This window comes from Eulemur rufifrons, chromosome 20, assembly GCF_041146395.1.
Source record: "Eulemur rufifrons isolate Redbay chromosome 20, OSU_ERuf_1, whole genome shotgun sequence".
In the NCBI taxonomy this organism is placed as follows: Eukaryota; Metazoa; Chordata; class Mammalia; order Primates; family Lemuridae; genus Eulemur; species Eulemur rufifrons.
Window position 1 is genome coordinate 28,308,978 of NC_091002.1, and position 25,069 is coordinate 28,334,046.

At 37.6% G+C, this 25,069-nt stretch overlaps 1 protein-coding gene across 2 annotated transcripts in view; it reads left to right on the forward strand.

Moving 5' to 3' along the window:
• ATRN (attractin) overlaps positions 1 to 25,069 on the forward strand; it is a 138,449-nt gene that overhangs the window by 22,591 nt on the left and 90,789 nt on the right. For both annotated transcript variants that reach the window (XM_069496339.1, XM_069496340.1), the window contains exons 2-5: positions 12,135 to 12,218; positions 15,720 to 15,833; positions 22,000 to 22,128; positions 23,782 to 23,987. In XM_069496339.1, the coding sequence (XP_069352440.1) occupies positions 12,135 to 12,218; positions 15,720 to 15,833; positions 22,000 to 22,128; positions 23,782 to 23,987 (533 nt within the window). The remainder of the gene's footprint in view (positions 1 to 12,134; positions 12,219 to 15,719; positions 15,834 to 21,999; positions 22,129 to 23,781; positions 23,988 to 25,069) is intronic.

The following is a 25,069-nucleotide window of genomic DNA, read 5'->3' on the forward strand; positions in this document are numbered from 1 at the left end:
GAATCACTGTATTATTTCTTACAACTACACATGAATCTATTATCTCAATTAAAATTTCAGTTATTAAAAAAGATGTATTGGGGAAAAAAATATCTGGGCAGAAGCACAGAGAGACAAAGTGATGAAAAATAACAAGAAGAGTGTGAGAGACATATGGGACATAGTTGTAATTAGAATTCCAGAAAGAGAAAAAGAGAGAGTGGAGCAAAAGCAATATTTAATGAGATAACGTCCTGGAATGTTCCTAAAGTGACAGTACCTTTAAAGTCACAGATTCAAGAAGTGCACAGACACCAAACAGGGTAGTAAGTGGAAAGAAAAGCATACCAAGGCACATTTGCTAAAAACCAAAGATAAAAAATAAAAATCTTCAAGCAGTGGATTGAGACATACTATCTTTAAACAAGCAAGAATAAGACATAAAGCTTACTTCTTAATAAAAACAATGGAAACCAAATCAATGGAATGATACTTCCAAAGTACTGAAAAGAAAATAAATGCCAACATAGAATTGTATACCAAGAGTTGACAAACTTTTTCTTAAAGGGCCAGGTAGTAAATATCTTAGACTTGTGGACCATATGAGGTCTCTGATACAACCATTCTGCCATTGTTGCATGAAGGCAGCTATAGACAATCATAAATGAATGGACATGGCTGTGTTCCAGTAAAACTTTTTTTTTTTAGCAAAACAGGCTGCTGGCCCACAGGCTGTAGTTCCCAACCCATGTTCTATATCCAGTAAGAAAATCTACTTCAGAAATGAAGAAGAAATAGATATTTTCACATGAACAAAAACAGAGGGAGTTAGTCACCAGCAGCCTAAAGGGAGTTCTTTAAGCAGAAGGAAAATGATCACAGAAGGAAATAGAGATATGCAAGTAGGAATGAAGAGCGGTGGAAAGAGAAAAATGTAGGTAAACTTAACTGAATGTTAGTTGTATAAAATAATACACCAACAAAGCACAAAAGGCAGATGGTATAGGTAGATGGAGGAAATGGAATTTAAGGTCCCTGAATTGCCCAGGAAATGATACAAGTATATTATGTTAGGCTTTGATAAATCAAGGATGCAAGTTATAATTTCTAGGGTAATCCCTAAAAGAATAGTAAGAGAATATATAATACAATAATAGTTTATAAAGAAAAATGGAATAATAACAATATTTAATCCAAAAAAGGTAAAACAAGACAGAGACAGGAACACAGATTAAGTGGGCAAATGGAAAACAAATTGCAAGACAGTGAATTTAATCCCAGTTATACCAGTAGTTAAATGAAAACTGACTCAAGGTACCAATTCAATAAAAGATCTAAGTGGATTTAAAAAAAAAACAATGACTTATGATACTTGGAAAAAATACAATTAAATGTGATAAGTCAGAAAGGTTGAAAGCAAAAGGATAGTAAAAAGGTATACCATACAATAACCAAAGATAGTTGGTTTATCTCTATATCTGACAAAATAGACTTAAAAAGGATTGCCAGAGGTAAAGTAGAACTTTTTGTAATGATAAAAGGGTGAGTCTACCAGGAAGATAGAAGGATTCTAACTGTGTGTGTACCTGGTAACATAACCTCAAGATAATAGAAAGTGAAAGATGTTAGAGGTAAATTTTAACAAATTTTTGATTTGTAAATAACTTAAAGCTTACAGAAGAGTGCAAGAATAAAAATAGCACAAAGGACACTTGTATCCTGTATACAGTACCCAAATTCATCTGGTTAACATTTTGTCACATTTGCATTATCATTCCCTACTCCCTCTCTCCACACAAGCACACATGCACAGATGTGTGTGTGTGTGTAAACATAATTTTTCTCCCTGAACCTTTAGAGGGTAAGCTATATACATCATGGCCCTTGACCTTAAATACTTTAGTATGCGTTTTCTAAGAATAATGATAGTCTTAAAACTCTTGAGGTACAGTTTTCATCTTCAATATATTTAACATTATACAATATTTTTATCTAACCATTTGTGCTCTATTTTGTCAGATGACCCAAAATGTCCTTTGTGTAGTTGTTCCCCTCTGGTATAAGATCCAGTCTAGGGTTAGGTATTGCATGTGGTTTTTGTGTCTCTCTAACCTATTTTAATCTGCAACAGAGGTCAATAAACTTTTTCTGTACAGGGCCAGATAGTGAATAATTTTGGTTTTGTGTCTGTCACAACTACTCACCTCTGGTGTTGTAGCAAGAAGCAGCGGTTGGCAGTAAGTATGTGAAAGGGCATAGCTATGTTTCAATAAAACTTTATTTATATGAGCCAATGGCAGGCCTGATTTGGTCTGATGACTGTAGTTTGTCAGTCCCTGATTTAGAACATTTCTACGGTCTGTCTTTTTTTTTTTTTTTTCGTGATATTGACATTCTTTCCTCACAATATCGTCCCTCTTTTAATCCCGTTCCTTATTTTGTGTTTGTTTTGTTTTCTCACCATTAGATTCAAGTTATGTCTCCTTGACTACATGAATGAGGGGGTGTTCTTCTCAGAGTATCACATCTAGAGGCACATGATGCCTATCCCATACTTTTTATGTTGTTTTTTTGTTCTCCTGTTTGAGGTCTTTTCCTGTTCTTCCACTATAAAATTGCTATCCCCCCGCCCCCCGCAACGAATAAGCAATCTCTGGGTTGACACGGTAAGAACATGCACATGTTCTGCTACTTTTCACAATTCCCTCCTACTTTTTACTTTTTTAACATCCACTGGTGATGGCAAAAAAGTAATTTAATACTCTTTCAGTAGTTCATGGAACAAAAAGATTTCAAAACACTTGGCCTAATTGACATATAGGGAACATTGTACCCTGCAGTTGCTGTACACTTTTAAATATTCATCAATCAAAGAAGAAATCACCCTGGAAATTTGAAAATATTTTGAGCTGGATGACAATGAAAGTATTATCTGTCAAAACTTTGAGATACAGCTAATGCCACGCTGAGAATGAAAATTATAGCTTTAAATGCATACATTACAGAAAGAAGAAAGGTTGAAAATCAGGTCCCTAAGTTTTCAGCTCAAAGAAAAAGCACCACATAGTATACTGAAAATTAAGGAAAGGAAACAGCAAAGACAAAAGAAATTGAATATAAAACATATGTACAACATAGAGGATTAACAAAGGCAGATGTTAGAAAAGACTAATAAAATGGATAAATTGCTGGAGAGATTGCTAAAGGGAAAGAGAAAACAAATTACTGATCTCAATAATGATTAAAAAGGGGACATCACTATAGATCTTACAGATGCTGAGAAAATCGTAGGCGTATATTATTCATAACTTTGTTCTAATAAATACAAAAAATTTAGATGAAATGGTAATTCCTAGAAAAACCAGCTTACTCTAGGCCCAGATAGCTTCACCAGTCAGTTCTTCCCAACTTTTATAGAAGAAATAGCACTAATCTTACACTGACTCTTCTAGAGCATAGGAAAAAAGGTGAAATTCTTTTCTTGTTTTTATATAGCCAACATAATTTTGTTACCAAAACCTGAAAGAAAAGGAAAACAGCAGGTTTGTCTAACTTATGAACACAGATGGAAAGAATGTAAACAGTATTTACAGACTGTATCCAGCGAAATATGGAAAGAATCATGACCAAGCGAGTTTATTTGAGAAATTTAAGGTCGATTTAATATTTGAAAATCAGTATCATTCACAGCATTAACAGAATAAACGGAATGGTCATTTTGATAGATGTATGATTTTTTTTTTTTAAATAGAATTCAATACCGTTAATGAAAAAGCGTTTGGCAAACTAGGAATAGAGACTTTCCTAATCTGGTAAAGGCTTATACAAAGAATTTAGGGTAAATATTATGCTGTATGGTGAAATACTGAACGTTTTTCCTTGTGATCGGGAACAGGACAGGGATAGTCACCATCACCAGTTCTTTTTTTTTTTTTTTTTTGAGACAGAGTCTCGCTTTGTTGCCCGGGCTAGAGTGAGTGCCGTGGCGTCAGTCCAGCTCACAGCAACCTCAAACTCCTGGACTTAAGCGATCCTTCTGCCTCAGCCTCCCGAGTAGCTGGGACTACAGGCATGCGCCACCATGCCCGGCTAATTTTTTGTATATATATATTTTAGTTGTCCATATAATTTCTTTCTATTTTTAGTAGAGACGGGGTCTCACTCTTGCTCAGGCTGGTCTCGAACTCCTGACCTCGAGCGATCCACCCGCCTCGGCCTCCCAGAGTGCTAGGATTACAGGCGTGAGCCACCGCGCCCAGCCTTAACCAGTTGTAATAAAGCAAGAAAAATAATAAAGTGATAAGTGTTAGAAAGGAAAATATAAAAATTTTTTAATAGAGGATATGCCTGTATTCCTCGTTTTTGCCTGGAAAAATCAAGAGAATGGTGTTACCATTCTAGACATGAAAATTTGGTTGTTAAAAATGTACGTAAGTGGTATTTAAAGCTTTGAGACAGTGTGAGATCACTACCTGGTGAATTTAGGTAGGGAAGCAGGCTGGTGCATTCTTAGAGATTGGGAGGAGCAGGTGGATTTATCAAAGTGAACTGAGAAGCTGCCAGTGAATCCAGAGTGGGGAGTTTTGGAAACCATATGAAGAAAGTAATTGAAGAAAGAGGGAGGCTGGACACGGTGTGGCTCACGCCTCTAATCCCAGCACTCTGGGAGGCTGAGGCAGAAGGATCATTTGTGCTCAGGAGTTCAAGACCAGCCTGAGCAGGAGCAAGACCCTGTCTCTACTAAAAATAGAAAAATTAACCAGGTATCATGGGCATATCTGTAGTCCCAGCTACTTGGGGTGCTGAGGCAGGAGGATCGCTTGGGCCTAGGAGTTTGAGGTTGCAGTGAGGTGTGATCTTGCCACTGCACTCTAGATCGGGATGATGAAGTGAGATTTTGTCTTAAAAGGAACACAGAAAAAACAAAAGAAAGAAAGAGAGAGTCATTAGCTATTTCAAATGTTGTGGGAAAGTGAACTAAGAAGGGCTCTGAGACTTCACTCTTGTTTACCTTAATAAAAGAATTTCAGAGAGGTGGACATTAAAGCTAGTTGGAGTGGGTTAAGAGATTAGGTGAGAATGTGGAGTCAGAGTAGACAACTCTCAAGATTTTTGATATAAAAGTGAGAAGAGAAGTAGGTAGTAGCCTGAGAGGAACATGAGATGAAGGAAGTTTGTTTTTTAAGAAGAGGATCCAGCAGCTTATCTGTAAGCTGGTCCAATAGAGGGTAAAAGTATTGGGTGGGGGTCAGAATTAGGTTTGCTCTGGTCATGTCCTTGATTGGGTGGAGTTTAAGAATTCTGGATCCAGGTAGATAGTGTGACCCTCGATGGGTTTAAACAGTTTATCCAGTGTAACTAGAGCAAAGGTATAGTACATGCATTTAGTAATGGGGAAAAAATAAAGTTCTCTCCTGATTTTATTTATTCTTTCTGTAGTTACTCACTGAGTGCCATTAGAATACCAGGCACACTTTTAGGCACTGGAAATAGTGAACAGAACAGACAAAAAACTGTGCTGTCATGAAGTTTACATTTCATTACCAACCAGCTATGGGGCCCTACAGGAAACTGTTGGATGTAGATTCTGTTGTAATCCTTGCAGGCAGCGAGAACTGGTGTGTAGCTGGGACAGTGTAGCAAGGGACAGGGCCCATGAAGCTGCAGATCCTGGAAGTTGTGACATTGCACCAATGGAATGTAGTAGGTCTTTCTGACCTCCTCAAGGCCAATATATTGCTGAATGGTTGGGCAGAGTCTTAGTTGTGCTTGAGGCTGGGGCGGTACTGGGAGACCTGAGAACAGAGAAGATTCCTACAGGTGACCCCACTGTGTACTCACAGCCTATTTGGTTGAACACAGGGAGGTAGAGACTCATTGGCTTTCCAGATTTTAAATTAAAATCTAGAACATTTAAAGAGATTTAACTATACTTCAGATAATTTTCTGTGATATCCTAATTAAACAATTTAGCAAATCAATTACAGGAGTGGTGGTGCAAGAAATTTTCAAACAGAACAAATATATAAAGAGATACAAATCATGAAGGCAAAGAAACTTAGAGGAGAAATTCAGTATATCCAAAATTTGAATAATAGGACTTCCAGAAGGAGAAAAAGAAATGGAGGCGTGGCAGCAAGCCATGTGAAGGAAAAAAAAAAATTCAAGCAGACATCAGATTTCTCATTTGAAAGCTGTAGCTAGAGGGAAGTGGATTAGCATCTAGAGACTATGGAGAGAAAAATGACTGCAATAAAGGAAGGATGTTTAGGGATAAACAGGAATCCAGAGTATACCACTCAACTGTCCTATTTGAGGAAAACACTAACCAAATAAATGGTGCACAACAGAGACCGTCAGACTGGAGAAGGTGAAGGAGAGAGTCAGGAGTGGTGAATAGTGAACTTGGTTTTATGTTTAAAATTATATATTGATGAGGATGGCTGGGAATATATAAGTGCTAAATTAGGACTCTTAAATAGAATGGACAGTATTGTAAGGAAAAGTTATAAATAAGTATTGAGCTATCTTAACAAAATGTAGGAATTGGGGTGCTCTGGAGAAAAAAATGGGCCAAAGGTCTCATAGAGTAGAGAGGGGAGGGAAAGGAAGCAAGGGTAGAACTATCCTAGGAGTCTCATTTATGGGTTGGGAATGGGAAAGGAGGAGGGAAGTACAGTATCTCTGTAGGGGATATCTTGTTTGTAAATTTTCGTAAAGGCATATGCTTTCAACAGTGAAAGCAGGGAAAGGGAAGGTAACCATTAATAAGTTGGAAAAATACAGTGGGATTTCCAGATAAAGAGGGAAATAGAATGAACGGCAACATTATCACACTAACAAAAAAAGGAAAAGAGAAGACAAAATATAAAAGAAGTAACAAAATATAGATGGGAAGAACAAAATTAATATTTTAGTCATATATTAAATGTGAATAAGTTATATAGTCTCCTTAAAGGAAAACTAGAATGGATATGTTAAGATCAAAGTAAATTTCAGGACAAGGAGATTGAGACATTTCATAATGATAAAAGTGTAAATTCACCAAGAAGACAGAACAATCCTACATATGTAAGTATTTAATAACGGTTCTAAAGTACATGAAAGTGAGAAATACGCAAATCTACAATTATAGTTGAAGATTCAATACTTTCAATAGTTGGTAAAACAAGTATACAGAAAAATAGGAAGAATAAAGAAGACTTGGATAACACTATCAAACAACTTGATATAATTCGCATTAAGAGAACATCACACACATCAACAGCAGATTGTACATTCAAGTCCCTTATAACAGTCAGTAAGATAGATTATATGCTGGATTATAGAACAAGTCTCAACATATTTGAAAGGTATGAAATCATGCAGAATTTGTGCTGTAACCACAATGGAATTACAATAGAAATCAATAACAAAAAGATAACTAAAAAATCCCCCAAATATTTGAAAATAAGCAGTATACATGTAAATAACACATAGGTCAAAGAAGAAATAACAAGGGAAATAAGAAAACATTTTGAAATGTATGAAGGTGCAGATAGCCTGTTGAATTTGTGGAATGCAGCTAAAGCAGCATGTAGAAAGGAATTTATATCTTTAAATGCTTTTATTGGAAAAGACAGATATACATGATCTAAATGTCCACTGTAGGTAACCAGAAAATGAAGAGCAAATTAGACCCAAAATAAATGGAAGGAAGGAGATGAGGAATATAAGAGTGGAAATCATTGAGATATGGAAAAACAGTAAAGAACCAATGAAAATATCATGAATTGATAAACCTTTAGTTAGACTAATCAAGAAAAAAAAGATGCAAATTAGCAATATCCAGAGTGAAAGAGGGATTGTTACTACAGATACTATACCTAGTAAAAGGAAAATAAGATAATATTATGAACACTTTGTCAATAAATTTGACAACTAAGATGAAATATAAAAATTTCTTGAAAGACACAAATTATCAAAGTGACATAAGAAATAGAAAATGTGAATAGCTCTATATCAAGTAAATTGAATTTATGATTTGAAACCTTTACTCAAAGAAAACTTCAGGCCTGGACAACTTCACTAGTAAATTCTATCAGACATTAAAGGAAGAAATAATACCAATAATAGCAACAAACTCTTCCAGCAAATAAAGGAAGACAGACACTCTCCAACTCATTTCATGAGGGCAACATTATCCTGATACCAAAACAAGATAAAGACATTGTAAGACAAGAAGACTACAAATTAATGTCTCAAATAAGCACAGATGTAAAAATCTTTAACAATATATTAAGGGGATAATACATGCCTTTGTTTCAATTCAGTGCCTTTGTTACTGCTGGTAAGCTAGTTTTCCCTAGTGCACAGCCAGTACCCATGTCCATACCTAAATCATCAATGATACTGTGACACCCAGTCTGAAATTCTAGGTTGATATTCCTGGCCTTCCTCTTTCACGTCTCTTTAAACTTTGAGTAACCACAGCACTTGTTGGCCATTCACTAGAATACAGAAAATTTCAAATTAAAAACTGGCAAAATGTAAAAGAAACAATACCTAATGCAGAGAGGATGTGGAGAATAGCATATTCTCATACATTGCTGGTACAAATGTGAATTGTTGTAGCCTTTTGGAAAATAATTTGGCAGCTTGGTTAACAATTAAAATTCATAATCCTTTTGGTCTAGTAATCCTCCTCCTAAAATTCCTATTCTTAGAAATAAAAGCACAAGTAAGTAAGGCCATATGTATAGGGTTATTTATTGCAGCAATGTGCAAAATGCTAACCAACTAAATACAAAATGAACGTTAGTAAGGGAAAGGCAGGAAAAATGATACCTCCATAGGTTAAAATAATACTACGCTACATGAAAAAGAATGAATTAGACTAATACCTGATTAAAGAGATTTCCATAAGGTTTTGTTGAGTGAGAAAAGAAAGATGCAGAAAAGTTTATATAATAGCTAATTTGTGTAACCAAAAAATAATTGAACAGAGCCATGTGTATATCGTAGGCTCATGTGAAGAAAAATAGTTAAGAATGCTTGATAGGTGGTTAAATTTTTATCTTGGTTGAGGGTGGATGGGAGTAATTGGAGAGGTAAATAAAAAAGAATTATTCTCTAGTTAACAACAAAAAACCCTGTCTGCGATCATATCTATGCATTATCTGTAAAATTATGTAAATGTGTGTGTTTAAAGATATTAAGTAAGCATTTAAAATAAAAACAATCTATTTCTTTTCTAAAAGTGATGTTGATTTGCAAACCTAAATCTGTTCATGTGAAGTTCATAGAAACTCTTAGGAGCAAAACAAGCATAGTAGAGAGAAAGAACCTTAAAACTTTGGGCTAGAAGAGTCTTAAACAGAGAAACAAGGAAGTGTGTGCATGCACACACACACACACACACACACACACAAACACAATAACCAGTGGGGAATTTACTCATTGGAAATAAAGTTTAGTTTCTATTTGAGAAGTCTAAAGTAGGGTGGTTTTTGTGGGTGGTGGTTACTGTTCTTCAGGGACCTTTGATTTGTCATCCTTGGTGTTGGCTTTGTGTTCAGACTCGTAGCCTGATTGCCACAGTACTTCCAGCTGTAAAATCCAGCATAGCAAAGTTCAGAGAGAGAAGGGTCGTCTATTCTTGCATGGCTATCATAGGTTGTTTTATTTTTGGAAGCATTTACTGAGAAAGTTTGGGGTACACGTTGGTTATAATACCTGTGAGAGGAAGGTATTATTGGAAGCAGGAGCGGAAGCAGTATTGGGCAAAGGAAGAAGTTGAGCTTCTATGCAGGTCTGACAAAGGGGAGCTCTGGACCAAGGATTGCCTGTTAGAGTTGTCCCATGTTGTATTGTAAGCCTGGGCTTTTGTACCCCCTATGGCGTGGGCTGCCCTGGGAAGGGCATGGCCTAGGGTAGCCAACCCCTGAAGGAACTAACAATCTGTTGACCACATTCTCTGCTATAGCTGGCAGCAAGTCCTTCCTTCAGGGGGGATCTAGGTAGTATATCTTCCTTTCCACCACACTGTCTTTCTTAAGCATGAGAAAATATTTACTAGAACTTGTCCATCAGACTTCCCTTCACATCTAAGTATTAGATTACACACTATGTCAAAGATTACTAATTACCATTTTTAGCCTTTCTCCTTTTCTCTAGTAAAGAGAATCCTGATTTTTCACTGGGTACAGAGTCATCTGGGATAATGGCTACATTTCTCAGCCTCCCTCTACATGTAGATATGTCAGTAACTTCTGGCTAATGGGATAGAAGTTGAATTATAGTGTTTGACTTAGAGAGAGGGTGTGCTCCTTGTTTTCTTTTCCTTCTTCCTTGTGGATAGAACGTGGGTATGATAGCTGGAGCTTGAGCAGCCATCTTGGATCGTGAGGTAGAAGTCACATGTTGAGGATGACAGAGCAAGGGTAGAAGAACATTAGGTCCCTGATGATCATGGAAATTCCGTACATGCTCTGGATTGCTTACCTTTGGATTTTATGTCTCAGTTAAGCCATAACTATTTTGGTTTTTCTGGCAGTTGCATTAGAATCTAATCTTAACTGATAAGCATTTCTAATCAGTCATTGGCAAGGGGGCGTGGGAAAACATGATTAGCTTAGACTAACGTGTTAGGGGTGGAATAGATGTTGGGGGAGTAAGACCCAAAGACATCTGTATCAGGCAAGTACAGCAGAAAGGGAGAGAAAGGCGAGGATTTCAAGGGGTTTGCTGGATATGATTTTTGTGATCGACTATGAAATCTTAACTGGGTAAGTGAGAAAGTGAAATGTGTGGGTGGTGGGTGATGAGCAGTGAAGAAGTGACAGTTCAGTGGATTGGCGGTCCCCATGGGCCTGAAGACTCATTGGAAAGTGGGAATTAGGCTAAATGAACAGGAGAGAGAAGAGCAGAGCAGAAGGTAGGGTGCTTAAAATGGAGATTTTGGTGGTAGCCCTTAATAGCAGGGGCGAGAGGAGTGGGTGGCTAAAGAGAGGTGGAAGAAAAGATTGTTGATGGTAAGGTTAAGAAATAGAGAGGCTGGGTTTTGGGTGGAACATTCTGGATGTTTTTGTAAATGAATGGAAGACAATGAACAATTTGCTAATATCTTCAGTGCATTGGGAGTAACTGGGTTGTCAGTAGATGACTCACAGTAAGGGAGGCAGATCCAGAAGAGAGCATCTGTTTCAGAGAGGCTGACATTGTTGATGCAAGAGGGAGGAAGAATGAATGATCTGAAAACAGCAATGAGGAAGGACATAGCATCCTTCTTAAATATTAAACATTTCTATATAGTAAAAGATACTAGACCCAAAGTATAAAGAAAAAAGTAAACTGAGAAAATATATTTATACTAATAGTACATTTAACTTAGAAATGGGAGGTTTCCTTAATGTGAAAAGAGCTCCTGAACATTAATTTTGAAAAGACAACTTGGTAGCAAAGTGGGCAATGAATGTGGAATCTTAATTCACAAAGGAGGAAGTGCAAATGGCCAGAGCATATGAGAAGATATTTTTGAACATCCAGGGTTAATAGCAGTCAAAACATTAGTGAGATACCAGCATGTGCCTGTCATATTGGCAAGATCTAAAAGTATTATTAGAAGATAGGTGCTAATGCACACTGCTCATGGACATGTGGATAGGTGGCCAGGATGGGTCTGGTCTGGTTGTGTGTTGTGGCTTGGTGTGCTTGCCCATCATAGCTACAGTACTCTCAGAGTTACTGTTTTAACTGCACTTTACTTGTAACTGTAACTGTGTGGTCTTATTTTTTAAAAACAAACTCATATTTATAAATAAGTTCTTGTGACCATTTTCACGGTACAAAGTATAACTTTCCCTTCTTAGCTAGAAAGATTTAGGTATGGTTTTGTTCATTCCTATGGGTTTTGTTATTTTTCTATCCTCTTTTATGTATGTGGCATTTGTTTCATCCAAATTTGTGCAGTGTGATTATAACTATGCAGTCATTTTCTTCTGGTTTTAGCATACATTAATGTATCCACTGTGCTTAATATTTGTATTGTATTGAGAATTAAGAAAACTATTAATAGAAAATTAATACATGAAAATATTTTATTGTGAAATAAGTACATTAAAATATATGAAATTAATATGTGGACTTAAGGTTTTTCTTTTCAATTTAAATTACAGACTAACTGGATCTTCTGGGTTTGTCACAGATGGACCTGGAAATTATAAATACAAAACAAAGTGCACGTGGCTCATTGAAGGACAGTAAGTAGTAATGGCTGGCTTAAGTTTGTCTGTTTGTTTGTTGCAGGATAGAGCCCAGTGTAGCATAAAATACTTAAAATACTTTTTGGATAAATTTTCATTAAACTCTTATTTTTCTTAATCTTCACTGTTAATTTAAAAAAGGTTTGTGTTGATTTAATGCTGCAAACGAATTGTACATACCAGAAATTTGTATATTTTCAACTGTAATAGTTTAAAAACTAAGTATTTTTAATGGTTTGTTCAGAGCATTAGGAAATTACAATACCATGTCGTTTTTCTAAGTACCTATTTTTATTGTGGCTAGGAAAATTGGAATAACTGTTACTGCCTAAGTGACCCCTTCTCTGGACCCTGCTGTGTCATCCCAGCTAGTGCCTGCCGCCTTTTTCTCCCTCCCTTCATGACAGGCCTTTAAAGCAGTATTTCTCAGACTTTTTTGTTCTCAGGACCTCTTTACACTCTTAAAGTTTGAGGATTCCAAATAACTTTTGTTTATGTGGGTTATACCTGTCTGTGTTTACCATATTAGAAATTAAAACCAAGAAATAGTATTTAATTCATTTAAAAGTAATAATTATAAACCGACTACAATGATATTTTTATGAAAAAAAATCCTGTATTAAAAAATTTTAGAGAGAAGAGTGGCATTGTTTTACATTTTTGCAAATCTCTTCAAAGTCAGACTTAATACAAGGCAGCTGAATTACCATTCTTCTGCGTTCACCTTGTTGCAGTATGTTATTGTGGTTGAAGTATATAAGGAAAGTGAGTGCTAACTTGAATATAAGTAGGAAAAGGGAGGAGATTTTAATACTACAGTACTTTTAAGTAATTGTGACTAGTCTTCTTTGGTACTGTGCCCAAACTTGACAAGAAAATTGCAGTGTGGAATCTGAAACAACATTAATGAACTTTTGGGACTTGTTACGTCAAAATCCATTGGTTTTCTTGCACTTTGAATGGATTGTTTGCCCATCCATGATTTTGTAATATGATATATAAGTAATTTGGAAAATATTGGTTCACTGAATTATTCAGATCTTCCACATGTTGATATATTTCATTATATAATATTTAAAAATCACATTGGTTAATACCACTATCAGTCTCATTACAAAGGTCTAAGTATTGGGAAGTTGTATTTGGGTAGCAGATATAAATTTTCCAAAACTCTAATTACTACCTGAAAGTGCTTGTATTTTATCTTTGGCAGCAAATACCATCAGTTTTGTTTGAAGTGACAGGCTTGGTTTGGTCATTTTCAATAAAATGTCTGCCAAATATCCAACTCTGAATAACCATAGTTTCTCAATTATTTTTTCAAATAAACACAGTGAATGGTGTTCCAAGAAAAGGGGTGGCTAGATCAGCTCATAACTTAAAAGAATTTCAAAGGTTGTTTTCCTTGAGAAAAGTGTACTTTTTTAGGCAGAAGTGCTATATGCTAGCTTTCATTTTGTCACATGTAATATTAAAAAGATGTTTACTTATGGATCAGGATTTAATAAAATTAATAGTTTTTACTGCTTAATAAAGATATTCTTAAATGAAACTGGCATTTTTTCTTTGTTCTGTGAGTGGGTGGCGGTGAAGAATAATGGTGATCACTAGTACCGTTTGCTGCTACTGCCTTAATTTGTTCTAAGACACCAGCAGTTTCACCCACCATTGCTCTTGCACTGTTAGTAAATGCCAACATAGCAATGAAAGCACATGATATCTTAGTATTACTGTGAATATAGTTTTGACCTCTTGGATCCCCCTGAAAGGTTCCCAGGGCCCTCTGCATTCTGTGGACCACATTTTGAGAACTGCTGCCCTGAGAAGTTGTCTGCCCTTGCCCTTACCCTTCCTGTCAGTTCACTCCTATCTGATGTCCTTTCACTGTTGCTCTGAATGTGCTCTCAGCAGTTGCTCCTCCTGAGCCTAAGCAAAAAAAATTTTTTTCCCCTTTTCCTTATTCCCCACATTTAGCCTGTCAGTAAATTCTGTCACTTTTCCCTCTAGATTATCTCCCAAATCCTTCTATAGACTCCCTTTTACCACCATCTCTACTATTGTGAACCACCATCCTCTCTTTCCTTGACCCCTATATTAGCCTTAATTTGGCCTCCCGATTTTTGCTTTTGCCCCTTGTCCACCTCTCATCTTTTACAGTTTTCTCTGCTATGTTTCAGGCATGCAGATTTTCTTCATGTTGCTTGAACACATCAACTTCTTTCTCCCATAAGACCGTGCTGTTCCCTCTATCTGAAATGTTGTGCCCCAGGCTTTTCACATGGCTTGCCTTGTCCTTCTAATCACCTCCAAAGCTTGCTGGGGTATCTCAGTAAGCTTGTGCTACTGTGTCACATTCCTTTCATTTCTTCACAGTACTCATTACCACCTGAGTTAATTTGTTTATGTTTTTATTTAGTTGTTGACTTAGAGATGTTAGATAAATCAGTGTGGAGCAGAGGAAAGGTCTAAGCTGGAGCAATACAGTTAGGCATCATCAGGGTACAAATGGTATTGATATTCCCAGAGATTTTTGAGTAGAGTATTTGGGCTGGAGAGTGAAGGGGTGAGCGGGATATGAGGCAATGGAGAAAGCAAAGTCTTCTGTGAGTTTCACTCTATTAGGGCAGATCTTTGGTAGAGAGAGTTGGGATTGGAGGCATTTTTGTTTTATTGTTATTTTGCAAACCATGTTATACTTGAGCAGATTTAATTGTGGGTGACAAAGTTCCAGATGAGAGGGAGATGTTAAATATTTGAGAGATGGAAGGGGACTAGGTGGGTTTATCTTTTTTGAAAAATGGGAATTTCAGGAATTTTTGTCTGGGTGCTGAGCATAAGAGGGAGGTGGGACGGGATGTTTTGAAATTGTCATTGAGAGTTAGTAGCAGCTGTGGAGAGAGAGAGAGAGTTAGTATAGAACTGTTGGCAGAATCAAAGTGCCATTTGAAGTTGGTGAGCAGAGACCAGTGCTGGAACCAGTCTGCCCAATGGTGTGGCTTTCTCCAGTACAGCGTAGTTTTTTTGTTTGTTTGTTTGTTTGTTTTTGGATTCAATCTAGTCAAAGCAGATAACTGGTTTCCTATAGACCAGGGCTTTTGCTAGCTAGTACCATGAAGGGGCAGAGGGACAGGCAAATTCAGAGACTTGGTGGGTGTGTTTGTGAAATGATGTAGTGTGGAATCTTAAGTTGAATAAAGAAGTGCAAAAATGGAAGGGCTAATGAATTGGGCCAGAGGCTATTAAAGAATGGCCACTGGTTGGACTGTAAGGCCCAAAGAGTCATGGATCACGTCTGTTTTGTTTCCATTTGCATGTCTAGTGGTCTCCTGCACATAGTAAGTACTAAATAAATCTTTGACAAATGAAGGAATACTATTTATATATTAATTTCTTTTCTTCCTGTAAATTCTCTTTTCAAAAAAAATCTTTTTATATTCTCAAATGTTTGCTGGTTATGATGATTATTTTCTTATAAATTACTTTTCTTCTTCTTTTCAGGCCAAATAGAATAATGAGACTTCGTTTCAATCATTTTGCTACAGAGTGTAGTTGGGACCATTTATACGTTTATGATGGGGACTCAATTTATGCACCACTAATTGCTGCCTTTAGGTAAGCTCAGTCATATAAGTACTAGTTCATCATCCCTTGATTTCTAAATTTAATCGTATCTCCTGGATTGGATTCTTACTGGGTTCACCTTTATTATCACTGAACACATTTATTTCATGGAAACAGTACTTGTGTTCTAGTCCTGACTTGGTTTCTGTAGCTACTGGGCAAGTTTCTGGGCATATTACTTGACCTTTCTTTTCAGTTTCCCAATTTGTAAAATTGTGATAGTGCTATTTAAGTTCACCTACTCCTCATGGTGGCGGTGAAGTTTACGTTTTCACATGTTTTGTGAGTAATATAGTGAATGATGTATCTGTGAAAAATTTTTCTCATTGCATGGTCCTTTAGGAGTTATTTGTTGAATTCAAATAGTGTGTGTGTGTGTGTGTGTGTGTGTGTGTATTTACATATATGTGTTATCATGGGTGAGGGAAACTTTCTGGAAGAATACACATAAAACAAACAGTGGTTATCTGCAGAGAATGAGGAACATACCAGTTATGTATTGTGAGTTCCTTTTTTTTTCTTTGAGACAGGATCTTGGTCTGTCGCCCAGGCTGGAGTACAGTGGCCTGATCATAGCTCACTGTAACCTTGAACTCGTGGGCTCAAATGATCCTCCCACTTCAGCCTGCTGAATAGCTAGGGCCACAGGAGTGAGTCACCCTTCCCCGCTAATTTCTTTTTTTAAGAGATGGGGTCTTGCTATGTTGCCCAGGCTGGTCTTGAACTTGGTCTCAAACAATCCTTTCACCTTGGCCTTGTGATTTTTTTTTTTCCCAATAAGTACATTCTACTTTACTAGTTAAACAAAAACTATTCAACACCAAATATATAGGGTGTTCTGAATTATTTTGGTATTTTAGTTTTTATTAACAGCAAGGAGCTGTGTTGTTTGTTAAGTTTTTGATCACATGGAAATTCAAAACTATCTCTATTTTTTTCCTTTTATTGGATAGGAGATTTTAAAATACAGTCATGAGTCACTTAATGAAGAGGATGCATTCTGAGAAACTCATCATTAGGCAATTTCATCATTGTGCAAACATAGAGAGTGCTTAACAAACCTAGGTGTCATAGCCTACTACACACCTAGGCTGTATGGTACAGCTTGTTGCTCCTACGCTACAAACTTGTACAGCATGTTACTGTACTGAATGCTGTAGACAGTTGTAACACAGTGGTAAGTATTTGTGTATCTAAACATAGAAAAGATACAGTAAAATACAGTAGTATAATCTTATGGAACCACCGTCATATATGCAGTCCATTGTTGACTGACATGTCACTATACATTGCATAACTGTATATTTTTCTAAAGTCCACATCTGCTTAGGAACCATAGTTGTCAATTTTTCATCTGCAACTGACTTTCTAGATTTCCTTTCCTCAGACATTTTATTTCTTTGACTTTAAAAAGAAATCAGTTCAACAAATTTTTTTTGTGTTTCTCACATGGGGCTAGTCTGGTTGATGTTCCATGTGGGTGAGGGGAGGTAACAGGGAGTAAGCAGCATACAAGGAGCCAAGGGACAGGAGAACAGGGACCTGAGGTGCCACTTGTATTTCTCCACCCCCTTTGGCTTAGAAGTCTCTCTGACATATCTTTGAACTGAGAAACAAAGCCGTTTTCTGGGCTTTATAGGTTCACTTACGGGGCCAAAGAACAGGGTGGCTGGGCTATGCTAAGCGTTTAAAATAGCATTGGCCAAGTGTTGGCATGTATATTTTATGCTAGCATTTGAAACATAACTTGTGTTTAGCAAGAGGCACCCTAAGCTTTAACACAAGCATGAAAACTATCTGTGTATGTTGTTATTATGATAGTACTTGCTGGGGATTCACTTGTTAATGGTGTTTACTAATCAGAATTCATGGAGCTCCTGTTATATGCCAGGCATTTTGAATCAGCTTGTCAGTAGCTCTTGTAGGAACATGAGCCAAGCAGGTTGTACATAACCCTGTGGTTCTGTGTATTTGTTGAGCAGACATGTAAATTCCACATCAGCAACAGCAAAACAAGCAGAAGGCTATAATTGTTCTAATCAGTGACTTTTGAGGGAAGCCAAAGTGTATATACAGATAGAGGAACTCTGAAGTTTCTCTTGATAAGTTAGTTAACTGATAGTATAAATTAATGCATTGATCTTACTAAAATTTAAGGCATATTGTGAATTTTCTAAAATTATGGTGAGAAAATATGTAGAGATTGAAATTTACCTGAAATACAACCCCCCTAAAGCACTGATGTGCAGAACAATTTGAAAACCACTGTCTTAGGCCATAAGGGCACTGCCACAAGGTGGTTTGTGGAGAAGTGCTGTTGGGCCAGGAGAATTTTGGATCGAGGCACCAACCCAGTGGTGATGTGCTGAGGGTCCAGAGTGGAGAGAGCCTGGTGGCAGAGATAGTTCAGCGAGGGCCAATAACAGTCAAGGAAAGAAGAATCAAACAGGATTCAGAAGATGTGGACTTTTAATCGGTTTCTGCTCAAGTCTCTGTGTGAACTTGAATCGGTCATTTAAGTGCTCTAGACCTCAGCTTCTAAAACTGAAAATGAAGGTGATGTATACTGTGTTAGTTCAGTCTGTGTTCTTTCTGGATATATTGCAAACTCTAAAGTTTAGTTTGATTCTAAACTGGTGGAAAAAAAAAAAATAAACTGGTGGATCACATTTATCTTTTATATATTGAACTTCTGAATAAAATTTATTTAACAAACACAGTTCCATTACTAGACACATGTGAAAACCCCTGGAGTCATTTATCTTTTAAGACTCTTCCAGCTCTACAACGTAATGCTTTTGCCATGCATTCAACAGATGCATGTATGGGAGAGTGCCTTCATGGAGCAGGCACTCTCCTAGCATTTGTTGGTAGGGGATGCAGAGGTGATGGAGTAGGGGGAGTGGTTTTCCTTCCTGAGAACATTCTTCAAAAGGACGTTATTCCTTTTAGAGTTTTTTGTTTGTTTGTTTGTTTGTTTTTTAAGGAAGTCATATATTGATGAGGCAGTTGTTAGACTGTGATGATACAGAGGAAGCCTTTTGAAAGCAGGGGTCAGTCTACCCATCACCCATCTGTAACCATGGTCCGACCGTGGCATACTTAGAGAAGCTACTCACAGGCAGGCGCCTCTCTCATGTTCCTGGACCCTCCTTCACTAGTCTTCCTGGCCCTACCACCTGGCCCTGACTTTAGGAATCTGCCTTACTTTCCACATCTCTCTGCCCTTGTCCTTGTAGTCTTGCAAGAAGATAGGTATGTCAAACTGAGGATTACTAGTCAACTTACACAGTGTAGTTGGTAAAGTCAGGTTATGCCCCAGGTATGTTCAGAGAGCCATGTTTGCCTGGGGCAATTATGCTGAATTTCAGGTCTATTAAGAAAATCGTTCAGTGATTTTTCAAAATGATTCTGTACAACAGTGGTCTGTATTTAAAACACAAGATGATGAGCAACACGAAGTCAGGCAGTTGTTGAGTTGCTCAGGTTGAACAACTGCTTGCAGCCTAAGCTACGCCTGCATTTATTGATCTGCCTAGGGGCAGCGGGTAGGGAGGTGGGAGACAGTTCAGGGTGACAGCTGAAGAGTGCGCCTGCAGCATGTCTTCCTCACCCACACACTTCCCATTACCTTTGTATGCTGGGTGAGGTTATGTTTGTATTCATTTGTTCTACACAAGTTTATTTTTGTCATAAACCAGTTTTATTTTCGCACTGAGAAAAATCAACACACTCCAAAGCTGTCACAATTTCAAGTTTTTGAAGTGAAAAGAAGTGAGCACCTATGCCCCTCTGACAGTGGGGAAGCTGATCCAGTGTTTATCCACTGCATTATGAAGTTGTAGTTGGTAACGTCATTCAGCCTACACACTTAAATGTCTGTCCCCACCATATAAAGAATATCATCAGCCATCACTTACGGTGCACCTGCTAGTGTGAGGCACTATTTAAGCACTCCACATGCTTTAACAGTTTGATCCTCACAACATCACTGTAATGTAGACAGGAATTCTCTCATTGTGCATTTGAGGAAACTGAGGCTCAGAGCTATCAGTGACATGCCCAGGCATATGGAGTGGGCATTGGAGCTCATGTCTCCTTGTTGTTGAAATTCATGCTAGGGTAACAAGAGAGTGCAGGGTCTCTCACGTGTGACAGAGGCCCTCAGTCCTTTGCTCTGCTAGTGTATCTTAGGGGCAGATTACTTTTGATATTCCTGTTTCTAGGCAGCCCTGCTCTTGCCAGTACTTATCCCTTCAGCATTTCAAGAGATTCTGGTATATATTATATAACTAGTGAGAGCACGATAATGGTTGAACCCTTCATTTAGGTCTCTGATTCGATGTCATGTCTTCCAAGAAGCCTTCCTCAACTACCCTTTCTAAAGTACCCCCTTCTCTTCTTTTCCTCTGCTGTTTCCCTTCATAGCATTTATCTGCCTGGCATTATTTATCCACACACTTGCCTGTGGAGTTGTATCTGGGCTTATTTGTTGTTTTTTATGAACTCCATGAGAGCAGAAATACAGTCTTTTTCACTATTGCATTCCTGGTACTTAGAGCAGTGCCTCACATGTAGTAAGTGCTTAGTAAACATTTGTTAGTTGAATACATAGTAGAAGATGTGTGACCGTTTTATAGGCCCTGGAGCACCTTCAGAATCTTAGAGTTCCTAGAGTTCTGTCTTCATATTAAAAATTAAAAGTCCCATCCCCTCCTTATCTTCATTGCCTGCTTATGCACTCTTCCAGTCATTTTTATAGGCACTTATATAAGTACATGTAAATGTGTAAATGTACGCATATACTAGGCTCATTGTTTTGCAGATTGATCCCAACCCGCATCAGAATGCCTGAGGAGCTGCGTGTTAGTCCTGTAGACTCATTCAGCCAGCTCCCAGTGGATGAGCATTTAGGTGGTTTCCAACCTATTACCATCTAATAGAGCTGCAGTTAGAATTCTTATATATTTGTCATTGTACACATAAGCAAGTATTTCTTCTACAAAGAAATAGAATTGCTAGGTCAGAGCAAATGAGCCTTTAAGATTGTCATAGGCCTTGAGGTGGGAGTTTACCTGGTGTGTGCTCTAGGAAAGCAAGGGGGCCGGGTTGACTGAGTGAAAGGGGGACAGCAGTAGGAGATGGATCATTGGGCGAGGCTGTGTGTGTGGAGCAGACTGTATAGGTCCTGGAAAGGATCTAGGCTTTTACTAAATGTGGTGGTGGTGAATCAGTATGGGGCAAAAGTCACAAGCACGTAAAGAAATGCAAACGGCAAGTAAACATAAGATAAATGATTAACTTCAGGAGTATAAAAGAACTCAAGACCACAACTTAAAAAAAAATCACTTTTCATTTATTAAATTAGCAAAACTAAAATAAGATTGGTTGTTGTTTGCAGGGTGAGGTGGGATGGACCCTTTCATTCTGTGTTGATAGCATTTCATGTCAGCATATCTCTTCTGGGAAGGAAGTTGGTATTATGGATGAAGAGTCTTAAAGCCATCATTTAGACCCTTTGACTCAGTAATTCTTTCCCTACGAGGCACCCAACAAACACTTAGAATCTGTTATGTGCTGGGCTCAGAGTGAGGTCTAGGGAGTTATATAGGAAATGCTTATAATATATTATTGGTAAAATAGAATATAAAACGTAAATGATATCAATAAGGCCAAGAAAATGCATCAGAACACTAATGGTATTGGAGTTATAGGTGTTGATTTAGCATCTTTATTTATATTTTTATATAAATAAATATATTTAATATAAAATATTCCATGTATTTCATTAGTATATATTTGGGATTCATCATCTCATAAAAATTATTTTATGTGATTGTGGAGGTTTACTTAGTTTTTCAAAGGAGCATTATAAAAAGTTTTTTTAAAAAACCGAACAGGGCAATTGATTTCAAATGTCATTAGAAATACAACTCAGAATATAGGAAGCCTAACGAAAGATTCAGATAGGATCCAGAACTAACTAGATCCAGAACTAATGGGGTAGCTAGCACTCTGTATTTATCACAGGAATTTGTTCCTCTTCCTGGATGTATTAAAATTGTAAGGATGAATTCCAGTTTTTAATTTGTGTCTACCGCAGTTCGACATGTCTGTGATTGTGCTTCCCTCTATAAGAAGTGTGTTTTTGTTTCAGTGGCCTCATTGTTCCTGAGAGAGATGGCAACGAGACTGTCCCTGAGGTTGTGGCCACATCAGGTTATGCCCTGCTGCATTTTTTTAGCGATGCTGCTTATAATTTGACTGGATTTAATATCACTTACAAGTAAGATATTTAAGTCTAGTATTTGTGATTATATTCAAATGACTATGTATTTTGTTTTAGCAATAATAATGTGCCAGGCATTGTGCTAGACAGTTAGCATGGATTTTCTTATTTAAAGTTCTAAAAACTCAGTGAGGCATGGGGACTGTTTTTCTTTTCATTTTATATGATTGAGGAAACTGGTGGGAAAGTGTTACGTAAATTGTCGAAGTAAGTGGTGGTGTCACAGTTTCAACCTGGGTGTTGCTGCTGTTGAGCTTCTCCTGGAAGACAGGGACATTTTCCTGCTAATGCTGTGGTGGTCCCCGGCCCTGGAGCTGCAGCCTGATACTGCAGAGACTACCCCCTCCTCTCCCCCCCAGAAAAATTGTCTTCTATGAAACTGGGGTTGGGGCGCACAGCAGGAGGTGAGCGGCTGGAAGCTTCATCCCTATTTACTGCTGCTCCCCATCGCTTGCATCACCGCCTGAGCTCTGCCTTCTCCCCTCACCGCCCCCATCTGTGGAAAAATTGTCTCCCATGAGTCCATGAAACCTGTCCCTGGTGCCAAAAAGGTTGGGGGCTGCTGTCTAATGAATAAAAACATGGGGGGTTAGGGTTTGCTAAGTACAATTCAACAAATATTAATAGTTGCCATGTACTCAGTAGTAGAAGGAATCTATACTCTCAAAGTACCTTGATAGGCCATTTATCTTCCCCTTTTAAAATCTAAAGTGTTGTTTGAAAGTGCTGTCAATACAATTATTTATTTTTTTTGAGACAGAGTCTCGCTCTGTTGCCTGGGCTAGAGTACCATGGTGTCAGCCTAGCTCACAACAACCTCAAATTCCTTGGCTCAAGCAATCCTCTTGCCTCAGCCTCCTGAGAAGCTGGGACTACAGGCTCATGCCACCACACCCAGCTAAGTTTTTCTATTTTTAGTAGAGATGGGGTCTCACTTTTGCTCAGACTGGTCTCGAACTCCTGAGCTTAAGCCATCCTCCCGCCTCCCAGAGTACTAGGATTACAGGTGTTAGCCACTGCGCCTGGCCAATACAATTATCTTATGTTTATGTTACTAGGAGATACATTATAGTTAAATTCTTAAGTTAAGCTGGCCCTTCTTTGTCCTTTTGAAATGAATAGATAAAGTTACTAAGAAATTTTAAATACACCAACCTGGGCGATAATCTTCAATTCTACAAACTTTCAGAGACTATAGAAAGGGATAGATACCGTGAAGGTGGTAGTGTATTGTTGGCAGTTAGTTTTATTCTTTTCCTCCCCGAACTTGCAAACATGAATTTGGCAGTTTTGTAATGCTCATTGTTAGCGGGCTACCAAGAAGACTAGCATAGTCATTCCACCCTTGAGGAGCTAAGTCTGGACAATATTGCATACATCTTCTTCCTCCTGGTAATTTTTTTGACTTTATGAGTTATTTATTTTTATCCTTTTGTTACAAGAATGCAGCAGGGTTGATTTGTTTCATTATTTGTACCCTAGCTATGCAGTGTTGAGTGAACTCATTTAGGCTGAATGGTATACTGCAATTATGCTTGTGAATGAATTGAGGAGACAGTGAGATTCTTAAACCTTGTTTAGGAGGAAGTTCTGCTAACTTAATTGAAGTGTTGCTTTATGTTAACCTAATTTTCCACACCGTTTTTATAGTTTTGACACGTGTCCAAATAATTGCTCGGGCCGAGGAGAATGTAAGATCAGTAATACCAGCAACACTGTCGAGTGTGAATGTTCTGAAAACTGGAATGGTGAAGCATGTGACATTCCTCACTGTACAAGTAACTGTGGTTTTCCTCATCGAGGCATCTGCAATTCAAGTGATGTCAGAGGATGTTCCTGCTTCTCAGAGTGGCAGGGTAGGAGCTTCTTTCATTTTTATTTTTCTTTCAATTTTACAAAATGTTCCCAATTTAATAAATTGTAGATTGACCTTATCCTTAGCAACTATATAATTTATGTTAATCAAATATTAGGTAACATTTAAGCGTTCACATCCCTTTGTCCAGCTTCTTAGAAATCTTTCAATTTCACACATGTGGTTGTGAAATTGAAGGGGAAGGACATTCTTTGCAACCCATTCATGGAAGTTGGAGAACTTGTTCTCAGCCATAGGAGGACATAGCAGAGAACCAGTCTGGGAGGTGGGAAAAGAGCTGACAATAATGGTATTTCCTCAGAAGTGTTTTCTAAGTTGAGAAAAAATTAGGGTCAGTTATACATTAAATCCCAATGCAGTCAGCTAATGGCATTATCTACAGAAACAGATTAATCGAGAAGCTTTAGGGAATTCTAAAGGGGGGGTGGGTGGTAATAGCTATTATTGATTTAGTGATTTTCGTTGTATGTTTAGCTCTTCCTCAAAAACTTTTTATTTTGGAAGAGATTTGCTTGTTGAAATTCTCTAGTTTTTTGGTTTTGGCCAACACTGAGCAGTTAATAATTGAAGTATTTTGAGTATCTATTAACATGCAAATACTGTGGCAGAAGCCAAACCTCCGAAGAATGGAGTCTGTCTCTTGCATCTGTTTAAGTTTCTTGATTTACCAGAAGATGAATAGTTTGTATTATTACTCCCAGATCTAATCACTGCAGTTGGCCCTCTGTATCTGTGGGTTGTGCACCTGCAGGTTCCACGTTCATACAACTGTGGATCAAAAATATTTCGGGGAAAAACACAATAAAAAATAATACAAATAAAAAACAATATAGCATAACACCTATTTACATAGCATTTACATTGTATTAGGTTTCATAAGTAGTTTAGAGATGATTTAAAGTATATGGGAGAATGTGCATAGGTTTTATGCAAATACTATGCCATTTTATATAAGGGATTTGAACATCTGTGGATTTTGGTATCTGTGGGAGTCCTGGAACCAATTCCCTGTGGATACCAAAGAACAACTGTACATTTTAGCCCTAAAGTTTTTCATTTGAA